Genomic DNA, 23,218 nt, shown 5'->3' with positions numbered 1-23,218 from the left:
TCAACAAAAACTAATCCGTCCAGAGGACCTGACAACATTGTTAGATCTATAGTTATGGTAAATCTGTGGAACATGTGTTTAATTAAAGAAATAGGTCCAATCTTTTGAGGTGGAATTTGTTGTCTGAGTAAGGCCAAGATCATCTGCATCCTTGAATAGGAGGAGAAGCAGCTAGCTGTAGCATTTCCAGTGAATCCAGAAGCCACTTTTTGGAGAAAAATCATATTTCTTCCAGAAATGTCATGTTCAAGGTTCAAGGTTCTTTATTGTCATTCGCATCACATGTGGTACATTAGGTGGAATGAAATTGTGTACTCAAGGTCCCAGTTACACCCAAGTTAGCAAAATAAAAAAAAGTATAAAAGAAACGGTACATAAGGATACACTAAGCTATATGCTAAACGAACACTAAAGGTAACACTAAAAGATACAAGATATAGGAAAAACAAAAATAATGTAAAATAATGCAGTACCTTAAACAGTAGCCCAAACATGAGTCTGTAGTGAACAGATGGGTATGAATACAGCAGCATAAAGGCACGAGATGTAATGCAAATGATAATAAAAAGCATTTACATGAATCGCCGTTACTTTATATATTTATTTCAGATCAAAGTAGTTTTCAGATGACAGCAGTGCTTTTAGCACTCCCATCAAAATGTGGACATATTACGACATAGTCTCCGTTAATAAGCCCATACACTTATGCTTGACCCCCCAATAACTTCTGTTCTGCTAGAAAGATTTTAATGAAACATCATACACATATGCATGATCACTAGATGGAGTGTGGTATATGTTTTCATCACTCCAGCTCCAAGGTCAAGGTAAAAATCAAGGTCAAAGTTAAAAACAAGGTCTTTGCTTGTCCTCCCCATAACTTCTGATCCATTCAAGATAACTTTACAAATATTGCTTTGAGTTTGTACCACCACTACATGGTGTGCTGCCTAATCTTTTCATAATTTCAGCTCTTAGTCCAAGGTCACAAATCAAGGCAAAAATATCATTCCAGATCTTTGCTTTACCGGGCCATTGCTATAAATTGCTGTATTGCTGTATAATAGTTTGTTGACAGGTGTACAATGTGCCGCATGTGGTATTCTTGTTGGTTTGAGAGGTAGGGTACACCCTGGACAGGTCTCCAGTCCATCACAGGGCCATATAGAGGCAAACGAGACAGACAACCATTCACTCTCTCACTCACACCAAGGGATAATTTAGAGTTACCAATCAGCCTAACATGCATGTTTTTGGTATGTGGGAGGAAGCCGGAGTACCCGGAGAAAACCCACGGAGAGAACATGCAAACTCCACCCACAAAGGTCCCCTGATGGGATTTGACCCAGTGACCTTCTTCCTGAGAGGCAACAGCTCTACTAACTGATCCACCATGCTACGGGTTTACTTAATCTACTTTTCAAATATTTTATATCTGCAGAAAATTTCAAATCAAAGCTTCATTTCGCAATAAGCCTTTGAACAAATGATAGAGAATAATGTGCCTTTTTTGTCCTCAGATTAAATATTACAACCTTATAAGTGCAATGCATTTTACTACATTTCTGCTTAAATAATTCAATGAGGAGTTTTGAATTCCAGTGGTCCATCTGCTGAGACTGTTCTTCTTAGTGTCATAATAATTAGTTTTAATATCTGGTTGTTTTACTTTTAATATCAAAGCCGTTACTTTAGGATTTATGATCAGTGACCATTTCTAAAAGGCATTATTTTTCCTTTGCAAAACACATCAAGCTTAGCTTTTTACCCTAACCTTATATTAATGTGATGATTCTTGTTATTTATTCCACAGGGTCAACTGAAGTGCTGTATTTCACTTGAGCATTACCACTTAATCCTGTCATCAAAAAACAACATATTTCTGTTTCCTCTAAATAATCATCTCCATGGTTGGATCACAAGCCAGGTTTAATAGTTTAAACTAAATCATGCTATCCTTTTGTTTCTGTTTCAGAGTGAGGTAATCTCCCTCTTTTCTTTTTTCTTCCTTGTTTTTCTGTGAAAAATTAATCCTGTTTCTCTACACTTATGCCCACTGAGCTCATGATGGTGACATGATGGCCAAATCCCAGTGTGTGTCTTCCATGAGTAGAGTCAAGGCAGTAAATTAGTGGCAAAGCCACACACTTGACTTAATCTTTCTCCATATATCACATGCAAACACACACACACATTGAGTGCTTTGTAATAACTTCACCAAGCTGTTCACCCTTCTCAGTGTTTATTTAAACAATATAATTTCAAATCAAGTTTACTCTTCATAGGTCTTGCTTTGCTCCTTTATTGTTCAATAACTCGAGTCATGGCCCATGAAAACATGCTCTTTATTATCTTCTTTACTGTTCTTCACTTTAGTACTATCATGGCAGTGGGCAATCATGTATTTGCTTCGTCTGTGTGTTTGTTCATCTGATATCAAAATATCTTGTAAATTACTGCAGGTAATTTAATGAAACTCAGAAAGTAATCAATGGATAGGCTCAGTGGTTAGAACTGTTGCCTCACAGCAAGCAGGTTCTGGGTTCAATCCCTGGTTGGACCTGGGTCTTTCTGTGTGGAATTTGCATATTCTTCTCATGCTTGCATAGGTTTTCTCTGGGTACCCCAGTTTCCTCCCACAGATGAAAACCATGCATGTTAGACTGCCTTCAGGCCCAGGCCTCCCTTGCAAAAGAGATCTCTGATCTTAATGGCATTCGCCTGGTTAAATAAAGGTTAATAATAATTGGATATACATTTACATCAGAATAACGTTCAAAGTCAACCTGACTCATGATGGCAACTATAGCTAATCAACCATAGCAAGCGTAAAAATGGCTCTTATTCACTCACTATTACAGATATTGTGCTAAAATTTGATGAGGTAGTAGCTGAGAGTCATTTCCAACTACGCATGGACAATTACCAGTTTCAGGGTATACTACAGTTAATAAAGATCATTGTTAAAACCACTGAATTTTTCCATCATGCAAAAAAGCAACCAAAAAACAAAACAACAAACAAACAAAAAGCATCTGGTTCTATAATTTAGTTTTCCTCTGTGAAACAGATAAGAAAAAATGACAGCTTCTGTCCATCCATCTACTACCGCTTATCCGTAGTTGGATTGCGGAGGCTATAGATCCAGGAGAGAAACCAAGACATCCCTCTCCTTAGCGACACGTTCCAGCTTGTTCTGGGAGATCTTGTGACATTCTCAGGCCAGAGAAGATGCAACATCCCTCCAGTGACTTGGGTCTCATACCAGTGGGACATGCCTGTAAAACCTCTAACTGGAGGCATCCAGTAGGCATCTTAATCAGATGCCCAAATCACCTCAACTCCATCCTACCATCACTCGTGGACATGGCACCCAGATACTTGAATTCCTCCACCTAAGGCAAAGTCACCACTCTTGACCCAGAGGTGGCATTCCACCCATTTTCAGTTGAAAACCATGGCCTCAGACTTAGAGGAAGTGATTCTCATTCCAGCTAATTCACACTTGACTGTGAACCACCCCAGTGCACGCTGAAGGTTTTGGTTTACAGAGACCAACAGAACCACATTATCCACAAACATGAAAATCAGAAATAAGACTCTGAGGTTCCCAAACCAGTCACCCTCCTTTCCACGACTGTGACTCAAGATCCTGTCCATGAAAACCACAAACAGGACCAAAGACAAAGGACAGCCCTCGTGAAGTATGTTTAACCTGCACTGACAATGAGCTTGACTTTGTGCCAAGAATGTGGACACAGTTCCTGCTTTGGTTATACAGGGACTGGATAGCTCTTAAAAGAAATCCTATACTCCCGCAGCACACCCCACAGAATGACTGAGGAACATGGTCTTAAGGCTTCTCCAGAGCCACAAAGCACATGTATCAAACCCACGAACTACTTAGCAACTCTGCAAGGGTAAAGAGCTGGTCCACTGTTTCACAACCAGGATGGAAGTCACACTGCTCCTCTTGAAGCCGGTGTTCGACAATGGGTAAGAGCCTCCCTTCCAACACCTTGGAGTAAACTTTCCTGGGGAGTGTGAGAAGTGTGATCCCACAGTAGTTTGAACACACTCTCCGGTACCCCTTTTTAAAAATGGGAACCACCACACTTGTCTGCCATTCCACAGGTGTTGTCCCAGTCCTTCATGTGACATTTAAGATCCATGTCAATCATGACAGTCCCACAACATCCAGAGTCTTCAGTATCTTGGGGAGAATCTTATCCACCCCTGGTGCCTTGCCACTGAATAACTTTATGACTTGGTCAGTGGCGTCTGCCATGGTAATGGACTTGTCTTCTCCAGAGTCCTCATCTGCCTCTTTAAAGGTGGACATGGTGGGTGGATTAAAGAGATCCTCAAAGATCTCCTTTCACTGTTCAACATTATTCTCACTTCAGATCAGCAGTTCCCCACTCAAACAGCTTGGGATAGGGTCCACTTTGCTTTTCTGAATCATCAAACTGTTTTGACAGAACTTCCTAGAGACTGACCGAAAGTCCTTTCTGACATGGGCATTGAAGCCACTTAGTAGAACAAGGGAATCCCTAGATGGCACCCCTTCCAAGACACCATTCAGAGACTCCAGAAAGTCTGGGTAATCGGAACTGATATTTGGTATATATGCACAAACAACAGTCAAAACCTTCCCTCCTGCAGCCCGAAGCCAAAGAGAGGCAACCCATTCATTAACTGGGGGAAAACTCCCAACACTGAGACATTCAGCCAGGGACTTGTGAATATCCCCACACCTGCTTGATGCCTCTCTCCCTGGTCATCTTTAGAGTAGGACAGAGTCCAGCCTCTCTCCAGGAGTTGGTTTCCAGAGCCCAAACTGTGTATAGAGGTGATCCAAACTATATCTAGTTGTTACCATTCAAACTCTAACACAAGCTCTTGCATCTCACTGGCTCCTTAACTGCCAGTGAGGTGACATTTCACATCCCTAGAGCTAGTCTATGCCACCAGGAATCAGCATGGCTAGGGACCCTCCCATGCCTGACGCATACAGCACGGGTGTGCCCCCACCCCCATCCACCCCTAGGCCTGGCTCAAGGATGGTGCCACAATTTCCCTATTCTGGGCAACGTTTCCTGTATCTGTTGTTTTTTAATCATGGTTTAGAATTGATTTTTGTCTGACCCCCTCCACTGAGGCCCGTTTGCCATGGGAGACTTTAACAGCGGCTGATGCCCGAAACAACCTAGCCCCCAGGATCACGAAGGTACTCAAACCCCTCACGTTCCTTGAGGTCACTTTCCCTCTGCGATTCTGTGGAAGGAAAGTGACCACAGATTGATAAACATCATTCATCCTAAAGGAAAACTCATCTCATTTTTAAGTTAGACAACATTTAGTAACATTCATTCAAATGTACAACACTGTCTTTAAGGGGAAATTTAAGAAATTTCAAGTTCCTATATCATCCATCCATTTCCTTTACCTTGTTTTTCCAGGAGCCACTAGTGTCTATTTCCATCAGTCACTGTGCAAGAGGTGGGGTACACCTTGAACAGGTCACAAGTCCATCACATGGACACACACAGACAAACAGAACATATATACCGGTATGTAAAAGAAAATGGCCAAGAGTGTCATTAAACAAGCTTCTCATGGGAACTTTTGTCCATGATCCTCCACAATCTTAAAAAAAGCATTGTTAAAATAGCCTGCTGACTCACCAGTTACTTATAAATATAAAAAAAAAAATTAAACTTTAGCCTTACCATTGATCTTAAATATTACTGTGAATATAAATAACACGCAGGAAAAAGTTTATATTAATTTTTAAGAGTTACTGTCAATATGCTCACTGGTTGTCTCAGTTACCTTATTTATATCTGTGCAATAAAATAATAACTGTAAATTGTCCCTAGGTGTGAATAAGAGCTTGTATGTTTTTTCTCTCATTTGTTTCTACAGTCATTTCTCCATTATCCATTCTCACCATGACTTGTTTCGACTCTACTCTGATCTATATGGTGTCTGTGGTTTTTTATTTAATTTGAGTTCTGTCACAATGGGGGCAGGATCATCAAAGCAATGCCTTTATTTTCTATTTAAGATAAACACAACATAGCAACAGGCAAATAAGTGAAATAAAGTCACAAAACACTCAGCATCATCTGCCATGTGGCCGAGTTGAGGCCACCTTCCGTATACTGGTCAGAGTCTGTAAATCGAGCCAATTTGGTCTAACTGTCTGAATTCTGTCATCAGTTAACAAGCATGGAAAAATCTGCACTCTCCTCATAATACCACAGTGTTGGTTTACGTGCTTGCAATTCCATCCATCCATCCATCCGTTATCTTTACTCGCTTCTTCCTTTCCAGGTCGCAGGGAGTACTGGTGCTCATAGTGTTGCCATTTCATACACACATTTATTAAAGAGTAAAGACAGAAAAAAAAAGCTGTGGTTGCAAGGTTTTAAAAAGGTGGGTTTGATTCTTGTGAAGGACATGCTCTCATGATTGACAGTGCTTTTGGGCCAACTAATGGCATGCAGTATGCTGACTTCAAATCTTCAGCTTGGCTTGACTTGCTTAGAACCTCGGGTGAGGAGGTATTAAAAACTGAGCTTAAAGCAGTTGGGATCACCCAAGAGAACGACTCTGAAGCCAAACTGAGTCAACTTGAGTTGAGTCAAGCCAAGCCAACGAAAAAAGTTAATTTGTGTCCCTGTGATGGACTGATGATCTGTCCAGGGTGTCCCCTGCCTCTCTCCCAGTGACCGCTGGGCATGAGCACCAGCTCATCAGTGACTCTACATAGAAAAGCAGGTAAACGGAAGTGATGGAATTATTTTACTTTTTTATTGTTTTATATTCATTCATAAATAATATGTGATATTACTTAGGCAGCAGTAGATAAAGTATATGTTTTGTTTTTCAGTTTTTAGGTAAAATCTAATTAAGTTTTCATTTTTGTTTAAAACCATGAAACCAGGTTAAAATGTATTACTGTTAAAATCTCATACTGTCCCATCCCTGTCCCCAACACATGCTCTTAGCACGAACAAATTGTGCAAAATGATTCTTTAAAATTTTAGCACACAAGGCAGCAGGTAATACGTATTTCTTTCAATGTTGCTGCATTTGCTATGCTAAGGCTTTCCATTCCAACTTCCTGTAAATTGAGTAACTTGCCATCTGGAGTGTTATTTTTTACTTAAAGAAGTGTAACATTTTTACTTTATACGTGAGCGCAGATAATAAATCTGTTCGTAAAACTGTAATTCCCATGTGTTATTAAGACCTTTGGCTCATGAAGAACAAACAATATCTTGATTGCTGTGTCTTGTACCTTGCTGTGTTTCATTAATGAAGACGAACCTCACTGAGATGATTCCATTCAGTGATTGGTTTCATTCTCTCCAATGAAATGATCAATCGCTTTATTTTGGTATTAATTTCCGGGTTGCTTGGGACATTCTTCATGAAGCAAACTGAACATTGTGGAGGACATCACACAGTCGTATTGGAACAGATACAACAGATGGTGTAGACATGGCAGCACTGATTGTGCTGAAATGCAGCCAGTTGGCCATCATGGACGCAAACAGGATGTTGTTATTGAGTCTAAGCAACAGTGTGTGAGAACTCACAATTACATGCATCACTCTATGATTTTCTGCTGCAGGATTCAGTAAAATACAGTACTACACGTATGTTCAAACAAAATGTAAAAATACGTTTTACTGCTCTGTACTTTATTAATTGAATTTTTTGTGCTGTCAAGCTTTCTGGTATTATCTTCTTATATGTTTTATGAGACTGTGTATAAATTTGGATTTGGTATGTTGGAGTACTGGTAGTCAAGCATCGTTTCAAATTGTATTTTTTAAAGAGTTCAAAGGATGTCAAAGAAATACTGAATGCTGATGTGCAAGTGAAAATGACTCTGTTTAATTTATGAAAAGAGCTTGAATGCTGGCAAAACTCTAGAAGAAGGTTCATAAAGAAACATGTTAAATTTTAATTACATTAACTTATGGTCCTGCTGAGGCTGGATTTTCACAAAAATCAAAGAAAAAAACCCCAGAAACAAATGGTCTACGACAAATCTAATTCAGCTTTCTTGGTGCTAGCTGGCCTAACCAAACCTAAAATTACACTTAAGAGAACAGAAATTATAACAGTAGTTTTCTTTTTTTAATTAAGTTTCATTTCAGACTGGACAGAGGATGATATAAACAGACATGTTCTGTGCAACATTTGATGCTATTCACTTGTAGCCATTGTAGTGTTGGTAATGTTCATTAGCTGTGAAGACAATCTTGTATTGGGATGAGATATGTTGCTGAACCTCAGTACAAATGTTCTTTTGCTTTATTAATCAACAAGCGGTATGCCGTGTCCCCCACCACTGAGGGGTTTGAACAGTGAATGTTTGTAGATTTGTAGATCAGTGTTTTTCTGGACTGGAAATAACATAGACTGCAAGTAAACCTTAATGTTTTTGGTGCAAGATATCCAAGTGTGTAGGAGTTAAACTGTGGAGAAGAACAGAGGGAGTTTTTTTATTTTAATTTTTTTTTCTTGTCCAAGGCAGTACAGAGTGAAGGATCCTGGCGAGTGGAGGGAGCAATTTATTCACTACCAGGTGGAAACCAGAGCCAGGGGGTGGCCAACAGTGGTCTTGGCCTAGATTAATTTTAGGCTACCCCAATCGTTTGAGGAAACTATACTTCTGAGCAATATAAATCTTAGAAAGCATATTTTCCTCAAATTATTGGAGTGGCCAGTTTACACACACACCCCACTACAAATCCTCATTTTTTACTGAGCTTCTCTTATGCCTAGATTCAGCCACACATTAAATTGGAAGTTGGTGCCTAATTTTTTTTAAAAGTTATCCAGCTCACATCATGGATGGATGGAGGATGTTTCCAATTATAACCATTTTCTCCACGATGAGGTACAAAAATGTACTAATGAATAAGGTGAAAAGTTCAAATAAATAGGCTTTTCACCAACACTGTAAAAACGTATCACCACTTCAGCAGCAGGCGATAAATGTAAAGTAATAAATTAAAGCAGCTGTAAAACAGACTTCTTACCAAATCCAGACAGAATATGAAAGCAGACTAAATTTATGGCTCTATCATCAAAAACATTCCACAAGTTTTGCTTTATTGCTACTGAAGTCCAAATGCAGCAAATTCTTGTTTCTAAGTTTATTTATCATAAATATAATTATAAGAATTCTGTAGTTTATTAGGCATAAAACAAAAAAGCAATAATTAGCTCAACAAAACAACACAGACAAAACCTCAAAATATTTTATATAACTATAAATGGACATTTTTATTTTAAAAAACAAAAACAAAGGATAACGTTAACAATCAACTTTTTATTTTATCGAACTTGTAATTCTGTGCAGTTTTGTATTCTCTTATTTAAACAGTGCAAAAACAAATAAAAACATACAGGCCCAACATGAATGTTTTTCTTGCCCTTAAAAATTAAAATGAATTATTTGATAAATGAAAACCATCATTTGGATAAATGTGGTCATAATTAAGATGATGACTATTCAATGTACAGGTTAATTAATGAATGTGGAACACACTGTAGAAAAAACAGGAAAATATTTGTAAAACATACATTTTTTTAAATGTTTTTTTTCTCTTAAATGTCTTCAACTCTGGACTCTGTTTTTTTTTTTTCTTCAAGGTGTCCAGTTCACTTTTCACTCCTTCCACCTGGAGGACCATCACGACTACCTCCTGATAACAGAAAATGGCAGCTTTGCTCAGCCCCTGGCTCGACTCACTGGCTCGGAGAGACCGGCACCGGTTAACGCCGGCCTGTACGGCAACTTCAAGGCCCAGCTGCGCTTCATTTCTGACTTCTCCATATCTCTACAGGGGTTCAACATCTCCTTCTCGGGTAAGAAAGCACATGTTGGCTCTTTCTGTAGGGGAAGTGGTGTGATAGTGTTGGTGTTTTGCCATGAAATGTTTGAAAGAAGGATGAAAGAAAAAAATGTGTAGAAATTAAGGAGTAGGATGTCTCAAAATGCGTTGGTGTTGTGAAGAACAGATGAAATTCCAGATTGAAAGGCAGTGACAGGCAGACTGATAAAAGAAAGAGACCATCTCTTTACAGTGAAGAGATCAAAAGCCTGAAGCCCATCTGAAGCATGCATCAAGTTTATTTTTCCTTTGTCGGTCAGTGGGCTGAGTCATGCCTCAGGGCTCACTGTTCCAGGCACATAATTACTACACAGGGAGGTCATACAGGTAGTAGGTGTCTGACTATGATAATAATACTCTTCAGAGCATGTGGGCCAGTTTCCTGAGGACTGAGGAGACTGCAGTGTACTGAAAAATAGCCCCCATACAGAGACCAAGGAATGCATAATTACAGAGAAGTGGAAATAGATGTTTTACTGAGAGATGCAGAGAGGAGGTGAGACTGATGGTGATGCTGAGACAGAGTTGACTGTCGGGGTGGAAAGAAAGCGAGTTGCCGCGACTGAAGGAGAAACATGGTCAGGAAGGAAATACTTTCATGAAGAATCTTGCTAACTATTTGCCTGTTGTTTGCTCAAGTGAAGCATGGATTACGCAGTCATGAATATTGATGAACCAGTTGCTGGTTGTGTGGGGTTTTGTCCTTACGTGCTCTATAATTAGCAGCTATAGATTTCTCTGATTGGAATTCATTTTTTGACCTTTTAAAACCTTTGATCAGATGCTCTCAGGCCACATTCTACTGCCACTATAATGCTGCCTCGGTCCCTAATCAATAGGCCTCTATAGTTCTGCATACAGGCCGAGACCCTGAGGCCCTATTTACACGAAGCCTCTGGAAATGCTACTGTTTTTTCAATGTTAATTGGGATAAATAAACAAAATAATTGCAAGTTTATATGGAAACGCTGTAGTTTCCATGCCAGGCAGAGTTGCCAGATAATAAATGATGAACAATTGTACTGTCGCTTTTAAAATGATTGTATTTGGACTCAAACTGTTGTATGTGCTGAGTGAGGGTGTTGTAAGAGGAGGTCTGTGTTGTAATGGTGATCATGTGCACAGAAAGGGTAGAAGACACACACAAAAAAAAAAACATACAATAGTCCCTCGTTTATCACGGGGGATCCATACCCTGAAGTCCTGCGAAAAGTGAAAAAACATGAAGTAGGAATAGTAGTACAGTAGTAAGTAGTAGTTTATTTTAGTATATATATGACATGTCGTGAACTCTCTGCCACAACTGCACTCTGTGCTCTCAGCCATGCACACTCACTTCTCCGCTGCAGAATGGAGATCAACAGCGTAGGGAGGAGGAGCTGCAGGAGGAAGTTTCTCCTGCATTGTGGGCAGCACACAGGTGCAGCAGGTGCTAAATAATTTAAAATTATTAATTTTAAATAAAAATTCCATGCCGATGTGTGGCTCAATTATCAGTCACCCATTGTGTGTCATTGTCAAAATTTTATTTTAAAAAAAAACGCAATAGAACGAGTCCGCGAAAAACGAACCATGAAGAAGCGAGGGACTACTGTATTCCTATTTATCTGGCAATCCTGAAGCTGGACTCAGCTGCGCGCATCACATTTGCACACATGCAGTGTTAGCATGATCACAGTTACATCCAACCTGGTGAATACAGGAGCTTTCCTTTGGACCTAGGATGTTGTTGATTTTTCTCCTCCCTGCTGAAAAATGGCGAGTACAGAACATTGCTCTGATATTTATTGTAACTGTTGCTAGTGCAGAAGATCTTTTGTGTGCAGCCACTTGTAGCTGCATGCCTACATGTGACTTCACACCTGTAGAGTATTTCACACCTCTGCATGGGGTTTCCTGGAAATTCAAACCTGGGCCAGACCTGGATTCAAAAACCTTCATTTTCAGAGATAACAAGGGCTGTTGTCATGTACACGAATGGCTGAACCACGGCAGAAAAGCTATGGTCCTACTCAAAATATGGGTCATGTAGACAGGCCCTGATGGCATTAAGGTGTTATTCTTCAAACCCAGCCTGAGTTGTATTTTCTCAAATTGTAATGCCACCAACCACTATCCATGTCTGAAAAGATTTGCACAGAGGGTGGCCTAGTTTTTAGAGCCCATCCTTCATCCAGACATCTTAGGCTTTGGGCACGTATCCCAACCTGATGAAGTGTCCTTGAGTAAGATAGTTAATCCTCACCGGCTACAATATTTCTCTCTGTGTCTTCAATGTGTAGTCGTCTTTGTAGCGTGAAACTAGAACTGATTTGTGGGGTTCATTTAGGATCAAGTTTAACCAACAGAGTATAAGCATCATAAATTTGTGAGGCGGTGTTTATTTGTTTGTGTGTTTACTCCTTGATCTTGTGTTTGCAGAGTACAATCTGGAGCCCTGTGAGGATCCTGGAACGCCTCGGTTTGGCTGGCACACAGGCTCCAGGTTTGGCATCGGCGATTCGCTGCTGTTCTACTGCAACACGGGCTACCGCCTCCAGGGGGCGAGGGAGATTGTGTGCTTGGGGGGTGGCCGCCGCATGTGGAGTGCCCCTCTGCCAAGGTGTGTGGGTACGTGGACAGCTGCTTTTCTTTTCTTGTTTCTGCACTTCTTAGACATTAGTCAGCGTTGATTAAAAACAATTTTTGGCACAGATACCAATTTTTATTAGAAATTAAAAAAATATTTAGGACATATTTAGTTAAATTATTACCTAGTCTGAGCTGGTGGCTCCAGATCTTTATTCTGCCTTATAGAGGCATTACATTGTGTTAATTTTTGATGTAGATACAGCAAAAACAAAACAAACAAAATAAAGAAACACAAGTGTCCACTCAGATCAGTTTATTCTGCAAAGTAAATCTGTTTTTGTATTCAAAGGAGCCAGTGAGTGCTTGAACAATGATCATTTAATACTCTGCTCAGTGTCCCATAATGCATCACTGCCAGTTGATAATGATTTTTACAACAAAAACGTAATAATTGTTCATCCTAGGAAAGCAGTTAAATTGTACCTTTATCTCTTTAGGTAATGACCTAGTTAAGCTATGTTTAGCTGATCCCATTTGCAGAGCAAATTGTCATTGAACCGATTTTGCCCGACTGATTTTGTATTTGTTTGTCTTTCCTGCAGCGGAGTGTGGATCCACAGTCTCGAACAATGAGGGAGTGCTTTTGTCTCCAAACTACCCGATGAACTATGACAACAGCCATGAATGTGTGTACAGCATACAGGTCCAAACGGGCAAAGGCATCAACATCACGGCCAGCACCTTTCAACTTGCACAAGGTGACATCATCAAGGTAAATCATCCCATTTTCTTTGCTAAAGATAAATAAAGAAGGAGCCTGCATAAATCTGAATAAATGTGTGTAATTTCACATTTAAGTATGTGAGCAGGATCTTAGTGGGTTTATTATGTACCGAAATGGGATTGTAAAGGAGGGATTTGATGGAGAAGTGCCAGCCAGAATGCATTTTTGTTCTGATATGAAAATGTGAGGTCAAACAAGAAACTGCAGCAGCTTTGCTTTCAGAAGAAAAGGATTTATCTCTGCTTGAGGACATTTTAGCAGTTTTGGTAAGCACCACAGATGGAATGTAAATAACTATGTGATGTAAATTGCTATGCAATCCTCACATCCCAGCTGGAATCCACTCTTTTGGGATGCAGATGTCTTGCCTAATATTCCAACTAACAGCATTCTTGCCTATAATTGTGTGTTTCTCACATTTGATCCTTTTTGTGAACGTGCAGAAAGTCATATAGGTCTGGAAAAAAAAAAAGTATTGCAGCTAGTATTTCAAAGTGGATCCCAAAGGTTTTCATTTCAAGCCATTTCACAATTATTTCTTTGTCAAATACTTGGGCGTTGAATTGGACCAAACACGTTGAGGCGGTCAAATAGCTAAATACATTTAGCAGAAAATCCAAAAACTCAAGTTTCTGTTCATGCAGACTAGGCATCTTGATGCAAACACTAAAAGATGCTCATGTCAGCCCTCATACAAAGTCACCGTACACCAGTGCCTCTTGGTGTGCAGGTCTTTCCAAGAAAAATAGAAATTGTCTGTAGACCTCACAAAACAAAATAGTCTGGACTCTTCTAAATGTCTCACCTCGTACCCACATAGGTCAGTGTGAGTTTGAACAGGTCAAGATGCTTCCAGTCAACCTCGGAGTAAAACAACTGAAGCTCAGTCACATACACCACGTACTTTACAGACAAGCTCCCTCCTACCTAGCTGCTTCCTTTAGTGGTAACAGAACCCGTCGTAATACCTGGGCCAGTCCGTTCTTTTTAGTAATTCCTTCTAAAAAATATTTTGGACAATCATTTTTTCTGATGCACTGGTGCTATAGCATGGAATGAGCTCCTGAGGCATAACCAGTCAATTTGTAGTAAACACATTTTTAAATCAAAGTTCAGCATTGTTCATGCAGCTACCTTTTTGATGAAGAGCTGAATTATTTTATCATGAATCAAGTCACAGGAGTCTCATTCCTCTTTGGTTTTGTTTCTTACACATATTTTCATTGTATAAATTGTTTATCACTTGTACACTGCTGTTTATTGTATATTTTTATTTTTTTTCTGTATCTGGTTTTTGTCCATTTGTTCATGTATTGGACCACAATGAAAATAAGTGTTTTCACATTCTTGTGTTATGCAAGTTTTTTTTTTTTTTTTTTTTTTTTTTTTTTTTTTTTTTTAGATGCACTATGTTTATATGTATATGCATTATTTTGACTAATTTAATGAATCATTTATCAGTAGGGAAAGGTTACATATATTGCTGGAAATGCACAAATGCATATCTTTATATCTAATCAAAAGGGTTGTTTTCCAAATAATTTATATAAGCTGTATTAAGTAAAATCTGTTAAAATATTATAAAAGCATCAACATTTAAAGATTAAAACGTAATAAATAAATGGATAAAAGACTGTACTAGCCTAAAGTGCAACACAACATGTGCCCTCATACCATCCACACACTTTCATAAAGCATTCTTCATCTGTTCTAATAAAGCCTTATGTTTGTGCACATTTAAGGTTTTTAAATTATTTGATTTTAGTAATAATTATAAAATAATATTTAAGTTTTTTTTTTTTTTTTTTTTTAGATTACGTACAACTGATGTGTTATGAACATATGGGGTAACTGTGCTCAAAGATAGTTGTGTTTAATTGTCAATAATGTCAGTTATTAAACATCAGGCCCCACCTGGAGAAAGAATAACTAATAACCAAACACTATCAGTCTTAAAGGTTTTAATTTCTGCACGTGCACATCTGAAGCTAGCGGTGTCTGAACTTCTTAGCCAGCAGTTCACACACTAAGCATACACAAGGATCAAAAACCAGACCTTCATTATGTGGAGTCAATATTTTATCTGCAGTAGACAGTAATTAGAGCAAACCTGGTTTGGAATGTCAGCAATACATTCTAATAAGACTGTTGAAGAAAAAGGGAGAAAACTAACCCAACAATACCAAAACTAATTAAAACATTTCACAACAGTTGGAGAAGGAAGCTGCAACTGTTGTGTCATAGTTAGTTATTATTTTGGGGTTCGTTTGGGGTTTTAGGTGGCACTATGACACAGTTGGTAGAGCTGCCACCTCTCAGCAAGATGGTCGCCTAATTAAATCCTAGCCTGGGGCCATTCTGGGTGGAGTTTGCATCTTCTCTCCGTGCGTGCGTGGGTTTTCTCCGGGTAAACCAGTTTCCTCACACAGACCAATAACATGCATGTTGGGCTGATTGGTAACTCTAAATCAGGGGTGTCCAATCCTGGTCCTGGAGTGCCACAATCCTCATGTTTTACAGGTTTTTCTTCTCCAACATATCTGTTTTTTTCCAATGTGAGATTAGTAGGCATCTTCTGAACATGAAGTCGTAACTGAACCATTAAATCAGGTGTGTTGAAGCAGTGAAACAAGTAAAACGTGCAGGATGTTGACCCTCAAGGACCAGGATTTGACACCCCTGCTCTAAATTGTCCCTAGGTGTGAGTGAGAGAGTGAATGGTTGTTTGTCTCATTTGTCTCTGTGTCCTTGTGATGGACTGGAGACTTGTCCTGGATCTCCCCCGCCTCTCGCACAGTGACTGCTGGATATGAGCACCAGTGACCCCCGTGATCCAAAAAGGAAGAACTGGGAAAATTTGATGGATGGATGGATGGATGTTTTTTGTTCTCCTTGAGTATTTCTGTTCAGGCTCATTATGAATGTGCCCTCTGATCCGTGTTGTTCCTGTCACAGTTTCTCATTCCACCCCATGCTCTATATTCTCAATCAGCTCACCTGTTTCCACTCGCTAATCACCCCTCCCAGTGTTTATTTACTCCTTTGTTTTTATCATAAGAAGTGTTCAGATCCTCTGATGACATCAAATCATAACATCTTGTCATGATGCGGTTTGCCTTTGGAGGTCCTTCACGTCTTTGGTTGAGTTGCCGGTGTTTGGTTTGAAATTCTTTCTGTCTCCTTTGTGTCTTATATTTGGATCCTGCTTTCAACTTCCATCCATCATTTTAAAAATTCTATGAAATTACAGAACTTTAAATTATTTCATTGATCTGTGACCCTTTCACACAAACTGTTTGTTGCAACACTCTTAAAATAATCTAGTTTTAAGAAGTTCAACACAAACCAGTAACATAAAGCAAACACTATTTTTGTAACCAAGAGTTGACGCAGTTTTTGTCTATTAACTAAATGTATTTTTCTGCTGTAATATTTTCCCTAGTCTTAACAGAAAAACTTGTATATTTTTGTCTTTGTTCAGCTTTATGATGGTAAGGATGGAGCAGCTCCCCTCCTCGGCACTTATACAGGCACAATGATGCAAGGCCTGTCCCTTACCAGCACTTCCAACTATTTGTGGCTTGAATTCTACTCGGACCACGAGTCGACGGCAGTGGGGTTCCGCCTCATGTACCACAGTATGTTGCATTTTATTTCCCTTGGGGATGAGGCTCCTAAACCTTATCCAAATGCGAATTTAGCCTCATTTTAAGAGCCTGGCATTTCAAGTAGCTGAGTTTAAAAGAAGGTTTTAATTGACCCTCACCCTGCCTCTTCGTGTCTCTCACTGTCAGGGAATCCATTAAGCCCAGCATGGTGTTTCTGCCCCTCTCCAGCAGGAAAATGAGCCATTTTCTTTTCGTCTTTCCTGTCCGTCTGTCTCTCTCTGTGTGAATTCCCGCTCCTTCTTTTCGTTTTGCACTCTACTACGGCAATTAGTGTCCATGGCTGCCTAACTCTACCTTGTTAAAACAACTGAATTATTGTTGGGACTGTTTGAAATCACTGCTTGGATGTGTGTAAAGTGTGCGTGAAGGTAGGTTAAATGAGTGTTTTTGGATAAACTGTTTACAGTGTGTGTTTTTCACATGCGTGAGTGCACGTGTCCACTGAAAGTTTTGGCCATTGTTATAAGTAGGCCAGTAATGAATGGGTAGAGTTAAGTTTCCCCTTTAATGGGCTTGCTGACTGTATATTGTTGCTAACCATTTCTAATCCATTGCTGTGCAAAGCTGCATTTTGCTATTCAATGTCAAGCGTTTTAGTGTTTCACCTCCAATCGAGTAATTTGAGTATTATTTTTTATGTGTAAGGGTTTAGATTGATAAAAAAAATAAACATCTAGTAAATTTAAAAAAAGGTTGGTTAGAGTTTTAAGCATTTTTGGAACTTGTAAAAGCATATTTTGATAATTTACACCTAACATGTCTATAGTTTTCAGTTTGTGACAATTACTTAAAATCTGCCAGGTACGGACATTAAAACTACCGATAGTCATCATGGCAGATCTGAGGAAAAAACAAAAAAAAGCACATTAATCAGTACTATAAGCTCATCACAACACAAAAACTAATTACCATCTGTTTCTAAATGCAACTCCAATTAGTTGAGCAGAAACGCCTTAATTACAAACAGCCCTGTTGAGATACAGAGCAAATTTTTAGGAATCACAGGCAGTAATTGGTTGCTTTTGTGATGTTTTTTTTTTTTTTTCAGGATATGCGGTCAAGGTAAAAAGCATTATATGGGCTTGCACCTTTTATCTATTTGAAAGCGCAATCTTAATTTGATGCTTTCATTTAGAACGAATGGCTCTTTTAAACCAGGAGAAGATTGACTGATGTTTGAATCAAAAGAGGGCAACAAGAAGGTGGGATAAGGCCCATTTAAATCTTGTCTGAACATGAAATCTGATCATGTTTTCATGACTTTTTTACCCAAAGGCCTGAGGTAATTTTCTAAATGTGAACATTAACTGCTGGAGATTTATATTGGGCATGACACTTGTAATACTACAGAGCTATAACACCTAGCACGGACACAAACCTCGCTGTGAGAGAAGCCCATAAATCAGCGCTGCTAGGTTTATGTGCAGTCACTGTTGCTGCATAGCAGAACGCTTGTGTTTTGTACCTGGAAGAGAAGAGCCCATATAAAGGCCATGGTCGTGTTCAGACAAAAGAGTTATTGCATCATTCTCTTGTTTGTGGCTGTTATTTAATGGGTTCTGTAATACCAAAGTGATTCAATTGGTCAGGCTGTTTCTCAATTGTAGTAAACGTCCACACTCAATTGAACATTTAATTGTGAATGTCTAATTGGGCTCTCTGTCCAAAAGAAATCATTTAGCACCAAGTCGTATAAAAGGACTGTAAGCCTTCATCTGTGCTCAACCGGAAATTAATTTACAAACCTCAATCAATACCTTTTTGCAATACAAATGGATGAAAGTGTGGCACAGTCAAACAAAATCGCTGCATTTCGATGGACTCCACTAAATGCTGACTTGCGTTTCTTCCATTTATGCTCGTATTTATAAAATGTTATCTCTTCAGGTTTCGAGCTGTCTCACTGTGATGATCCAGGGGTCCCTCAGTTTGGCTTCAAAATCAGCGACCAGGGACACTTTGCAGGAAGTTCCATCACGTTCGGCTGTGAACAAGGTTACACTCTGCACGGGAGCGCCTTACTTAAGTGCATGACTGGGGAAAGAAGAGCCTGGGACAACAACCTCCCCTCATGTATCGGTAATCCTTTTTCTATCTGTGCCTTCACCTTTTCCTCCTTCTTAAATTTATCAGACTAAAATCTCAGAGTCACTGTGTCTCATGGTCCACTACTCTCAATCTCTCTGCCTCTGTTTGTGCCTTATTTTCTTATTCAGAACAGGCATGCTGTCAACAGTGCTCAGCTAGGTGTTAATCCAAAGGATTTATCCCAACATGATTTCCACTTAATTGCCGGCTCTTGAATGAACACACACTGATTGTCATTTTGTAAAAGAATATAAACAACAGTGATGCTTTATTGCTAATCATTGATCTTTCTTTGCGTTGCTGATGCAGAACTGACTGTGCAGAATCATTAGGACCCCAAGAGTGAAGAACTCAGTTGCTATTGAGCTTTCATTGTACTGTGTTGACTCCGCTTCATTTATGGGCTCTGAGGTTTCAGTGTTTCGATCCACATTTGATCAATCTGTGTCTTTCTAGAAGTAGGGGCTTAATTATTTGAGTATTCATATCCCATGGCTACATGTACATGAAGCAGAGCCATGTTGAGACAAAGAGACAGAAATGTTAAACCGGCATGCAGCACAAAAGGTGTCAAGGAGCAGAATTAATGCTGGGTGTTAGAGCTGTCATTTCTAACCCGGACCCATGCCCAGCCCAACCCAAATTTAGGGTTGGGCTAGGCCGAGCCAAAATAATGTGCTGGATGGTCAAGCTGGGTTAGTCTCTTTTTTTAAAATATGGTTTTACACTTGTACAAATCATACAGCACAAAGAAACCTAAATAAGATGCACAATATAAAATTGTGTTAATCTACGTACTTGTGGAGGAGGAAGCAGGTCCGACCGGCCGGTTAAGTCCAGTTAAGCTTCAGATTGATCAGCTGATCACCGGCCGCGTGCGTCTCCACACCTGCTGTCATTTGCGGTGAAGGAAGTAGCAGCATCTACAAAAGCCGAAGCGAGCAGCACGTTCAATTAAAATAGTCTTGTTCTATATTTTTCCAAATAATTTTACTCTAAAAATATTTTTGTTCATCTGTATAATAGCCTGTCCTTACAGTTGATTTTTTTTAAGGCTATTCAATGTATGTTAATATCCATTTGGTGAAGCAAGAAATCTTATATCATCCTTTCTTTGAAATGCTTTCTTTAAATATAATTTCAAACTGATTTGCTTACAAAAGCAGTAAAAGCTTAATAAAGTTATATTGTTTTTTTTTTTTTTTTGTTTTTTCGGGTTTGGGCCTGTAATTACAGTTAATCTGTCAGATCCGGGTCGGGCTCGGGAAAAAAAAACTTACGAGTTTGGGCCGGGCCGGATTTTTTAGGCCTGAATGCAACTCTACTGCCAGTGATGAATTGGAAGTAAAAAATATTTATAAATTTCAAACGTGGATGGAATTGCTCTTTAAATGCCATTGTGCTTTCTCCGGCCTGTTTTTTCAGTGAAGCATGCCTTTGGTTTGTCATTGTGTACAGCTTAAAACAATGAGCAATAAAGGGCAAAAGACCTAAATCAGCTCATGAACTCCCCCTTTTTTTTAAGCATTGAATTTCTAAATGGTCAACATTTTTGTCTGTGTGCTGAATGCAAGAAGGAAATTCCTGCAATTTCTTGGAGGCCACATCCTCACTCCCCTCAAGTACTTTCACCACTGCCCTCTGTTATGATACTGATTGTAGCTCACAATTGTAGCAATCTAGTGCAATTTTCCCATTAATTAAGTGTCCTCAAGTCTGTAATTTAGAAAGCAAGATGATAACCGGAAAAGAGACAACACACTTTCTGGCTTGTTGATGAAATATTCCTCAAGTCTTTGAAAATGATTTTAACAGTATTTATCTAGATCAGTTAACAATCTTTAAATAGAATAAATCATTGTAATTATGCTTTGGTTGATTTTAAGGCAAAACATGTCTAACTTAAAATAAAAACACTTTTTTTTTTTTGCTCCCATTTTCAAGGATTCAAAGTTCTTTATTGTCATCTGCATCACATGTGGTACATGAGGTGGAATGAAACTGTGTTCCAGTTACATCCAAAAATACAAATTGTAAAAAGGAACAGTAAATAAGGATCTAAAATATAAACTGAGATGTATGCTAAACGAACGCCCAACGGTAGACTAAAAGATCTAAGATAAACACTAGTCACTAACAGTGCAAAACAATACACCGAACACCAGCAGCACGATTCTCATAAGTTCTGTTCGGCTATAATTTACACGCTTAACGCAAGCGGAGTCGGGCTCGGAGCCCCAAAACTAACATAAACTGGGATTTATTCAAAGCATGTAACAAAAATACAGAAACAAGGCGCAAAAAGTGAAAAAGAAATAAATCTACAGCAGCATGGTTCTATTGGCAGAGTGGTTCTGATGACAGTGAGGTTATCCTAGCAGCATGGTCCAGTTAGCAGCATGATACTGTTAGCGGTCTGGTTTTCATGAGTGGGTAGGAGTTACACTGTGAGATGGAGGCCATCTTGGATTTTGACATGGTACCCCAACTTTTTTATGGCCACTATTTTTACGCCTATGCAGCCACACACCAAAACAGAAATTGTCAGGTTGCCTATTTTCCAAGTTATTCATCTCACAAGGTTAACATACAGTATGGTGGCAGACATTTTGGATTTTGACATAGTGACCTAATTGTTGAAAATAACTTTTCTTATGCCAAGAGGTTTCCATAAACCAAAATGGAATTCATTACCTCCCTCTTTTTTTTTCCAAGTTATCATGCAAAGACAACACAGATGGATGAATGAAACTTATTTCCAAGACAGTCAGGAATGTAGTTTAGCAGCATTGATTTTCAAAAATTGATTCCTCAAAGCATAGTCTCATTGATCATGATCCCTTGGTCACAAATGCTTAGAATTCAGTGAGACTGCAATAGGAGATTTGCATACTTTTTCCAATGTTAAGTACAGTCACTGCTCAGTGAGACCCCACTTTCAACGTGCAGTTTTAAAAGTCTCTCGTGTCTTGTGTTTATTTTCTGTGCAAACAGCGGAATGTGGCAGCAGTTTTAAGGGTCAGTCCACAGGCCGGATCCTTTCTCCGGGGTATCCCTTTCCCTATGATAACAACTTGAGGTGCACCTGGACTATTGAGGTCAACTCTGGCAACATCGTCAGGTAACTTCAGCTTCAGATAAATGTATCAATAAATACATACAAAAAAATAAGGTAAAACAAGGTATTCAATGGCTAGCTTGGGTAAAACTACAACGATTTTAATTAAAAGAGCAAGCATTTCAAGTGGATTTGAACAGTAAATACTTGTAAATTCAAAGAGCAGTTAACATGTTAACACCTCAAAGGATGAAAACATCCTAAAGTGTTTTCATGGTATGTTAAGTAACTAAAGAGTGGACCTAATGTACCATGTCATCAGTAGAAAATGGCCTGCGGCAGCTCCATTACTGATGAATGGTGGAGGGACTTGGACAGCCCCCAGGGGAATATTCCTGAGACATGAAAGGTCTCTTCTCTTTTCTTTCTGTTGCCAGCTCCATGTATTACTGGGAAACAGAACTCATTTTGGCGTAAAGGTCGATGTAAACAGTCACCCTCACTGACACTTTTTGTCAGAAGAGCTACTTCAGGCTATCTTCTGATGAGACTGCAGAGAAGACTCTGGTCTTGTTCTTGATTATTAAATTTGGAAGCTTATGAGCAATGTCAAACCTTAACTGAATTACTCATAAGCATAGAGACAGTGATTTGTGGTCATTTTTTGTGTTGATCTCTTTGTTGTTTAACTCATATAAACATTTATTTCTTGCTGTGTTTTGACAACAAAATTGCTTAAGACGATAATTTAACTAAACATAATTGAATAAACTGATTGGTTTGATTGGATTTCAGTTCTTTATCTTACACAAGCGTAAATATTCCTGTTAAATTTAGTGAAGTAATGCATTTTGGGCCAACACGCTCTCATCTTCACCTTTTTTCAGTCTGCAGTTTCTTGCCTTCGACACCGAGGCATCTCATGACATTTTGAAGGTGTGGGACGGGCCTCCTGAAAACGAGATGTCTCTGAAGGAGGTCAGCGGTTCGCTGCTGCCGGAGGGAATCCATTCCACCCTCAACATCGTCACCATTCAGTTCGAAACAGACTTTTACATCACCAAGTCTGGGTTTGCCATCGACTTCTCCAGTAAGTATTCTTTTTAAAATGTGCGGTCCCTCTAAA

General features: G+C 39.2%; 1 protein-coding gene across 1 annotated transcript in view; it reads left to right on the top strand.

Moving 5' to 3' along the window:
- The window catches only part of LOC119410362 (CUB and sushi domain-containing protein 3), a 416,314-nt gene that overhangs the window by 169,818 nt on the left and 223,278 nt on the right, over window positions 1-23,218 (top strand). The window contains exons 17-23 of the mRNA XM_037677273.1: window positions 9,682-9,897; window positions 12,345-12,533; window positions 13,097-13,266; window positions 16,760-16,916; window positions 18,834-19,025; window positions 22,029-22,155; window positions 22,980-23,182. Coding sequence (XP_037533201.1) covers window positions 9,682-9,897; window positions 12,345-12,533; window positions 13,097-13,266; window positions 16,760-16,916; window positions 18,834-19,025; window positions 22,029-22,155; window positions 22,980-23,182 — 1,254 coding nt within the window. The remainder of the gene's footprint in view (window positions 1-9,681; window positions 9,898-12,344; window positions 12,534-13,096; window positions 13,267-16,759; window positions 16,917-18,833; window positions 19,026-22,028; window positions 22,156-22,979; window positions 23,183-23,218) is intronic.

This window comes from Nematolebias whitei, chromosome 5, assembly GCF_014905685.2.
Source record: "Nematolebias whitei isolate Nwh7 chromosome 5, NemWhi1, whole genome shotgun sequence".
Lineage (NCBI taxonomy): Eukaryota > Metazoa > Chordata > Actinopteri > Cyprinodontiformes > Rivulidae > Nematolebias > Nematolebias whitei.
Note: the sequence above shows the minus strand (reverse complement) of the source record. Positions and strands in the feature narration are given on the sequence as shown.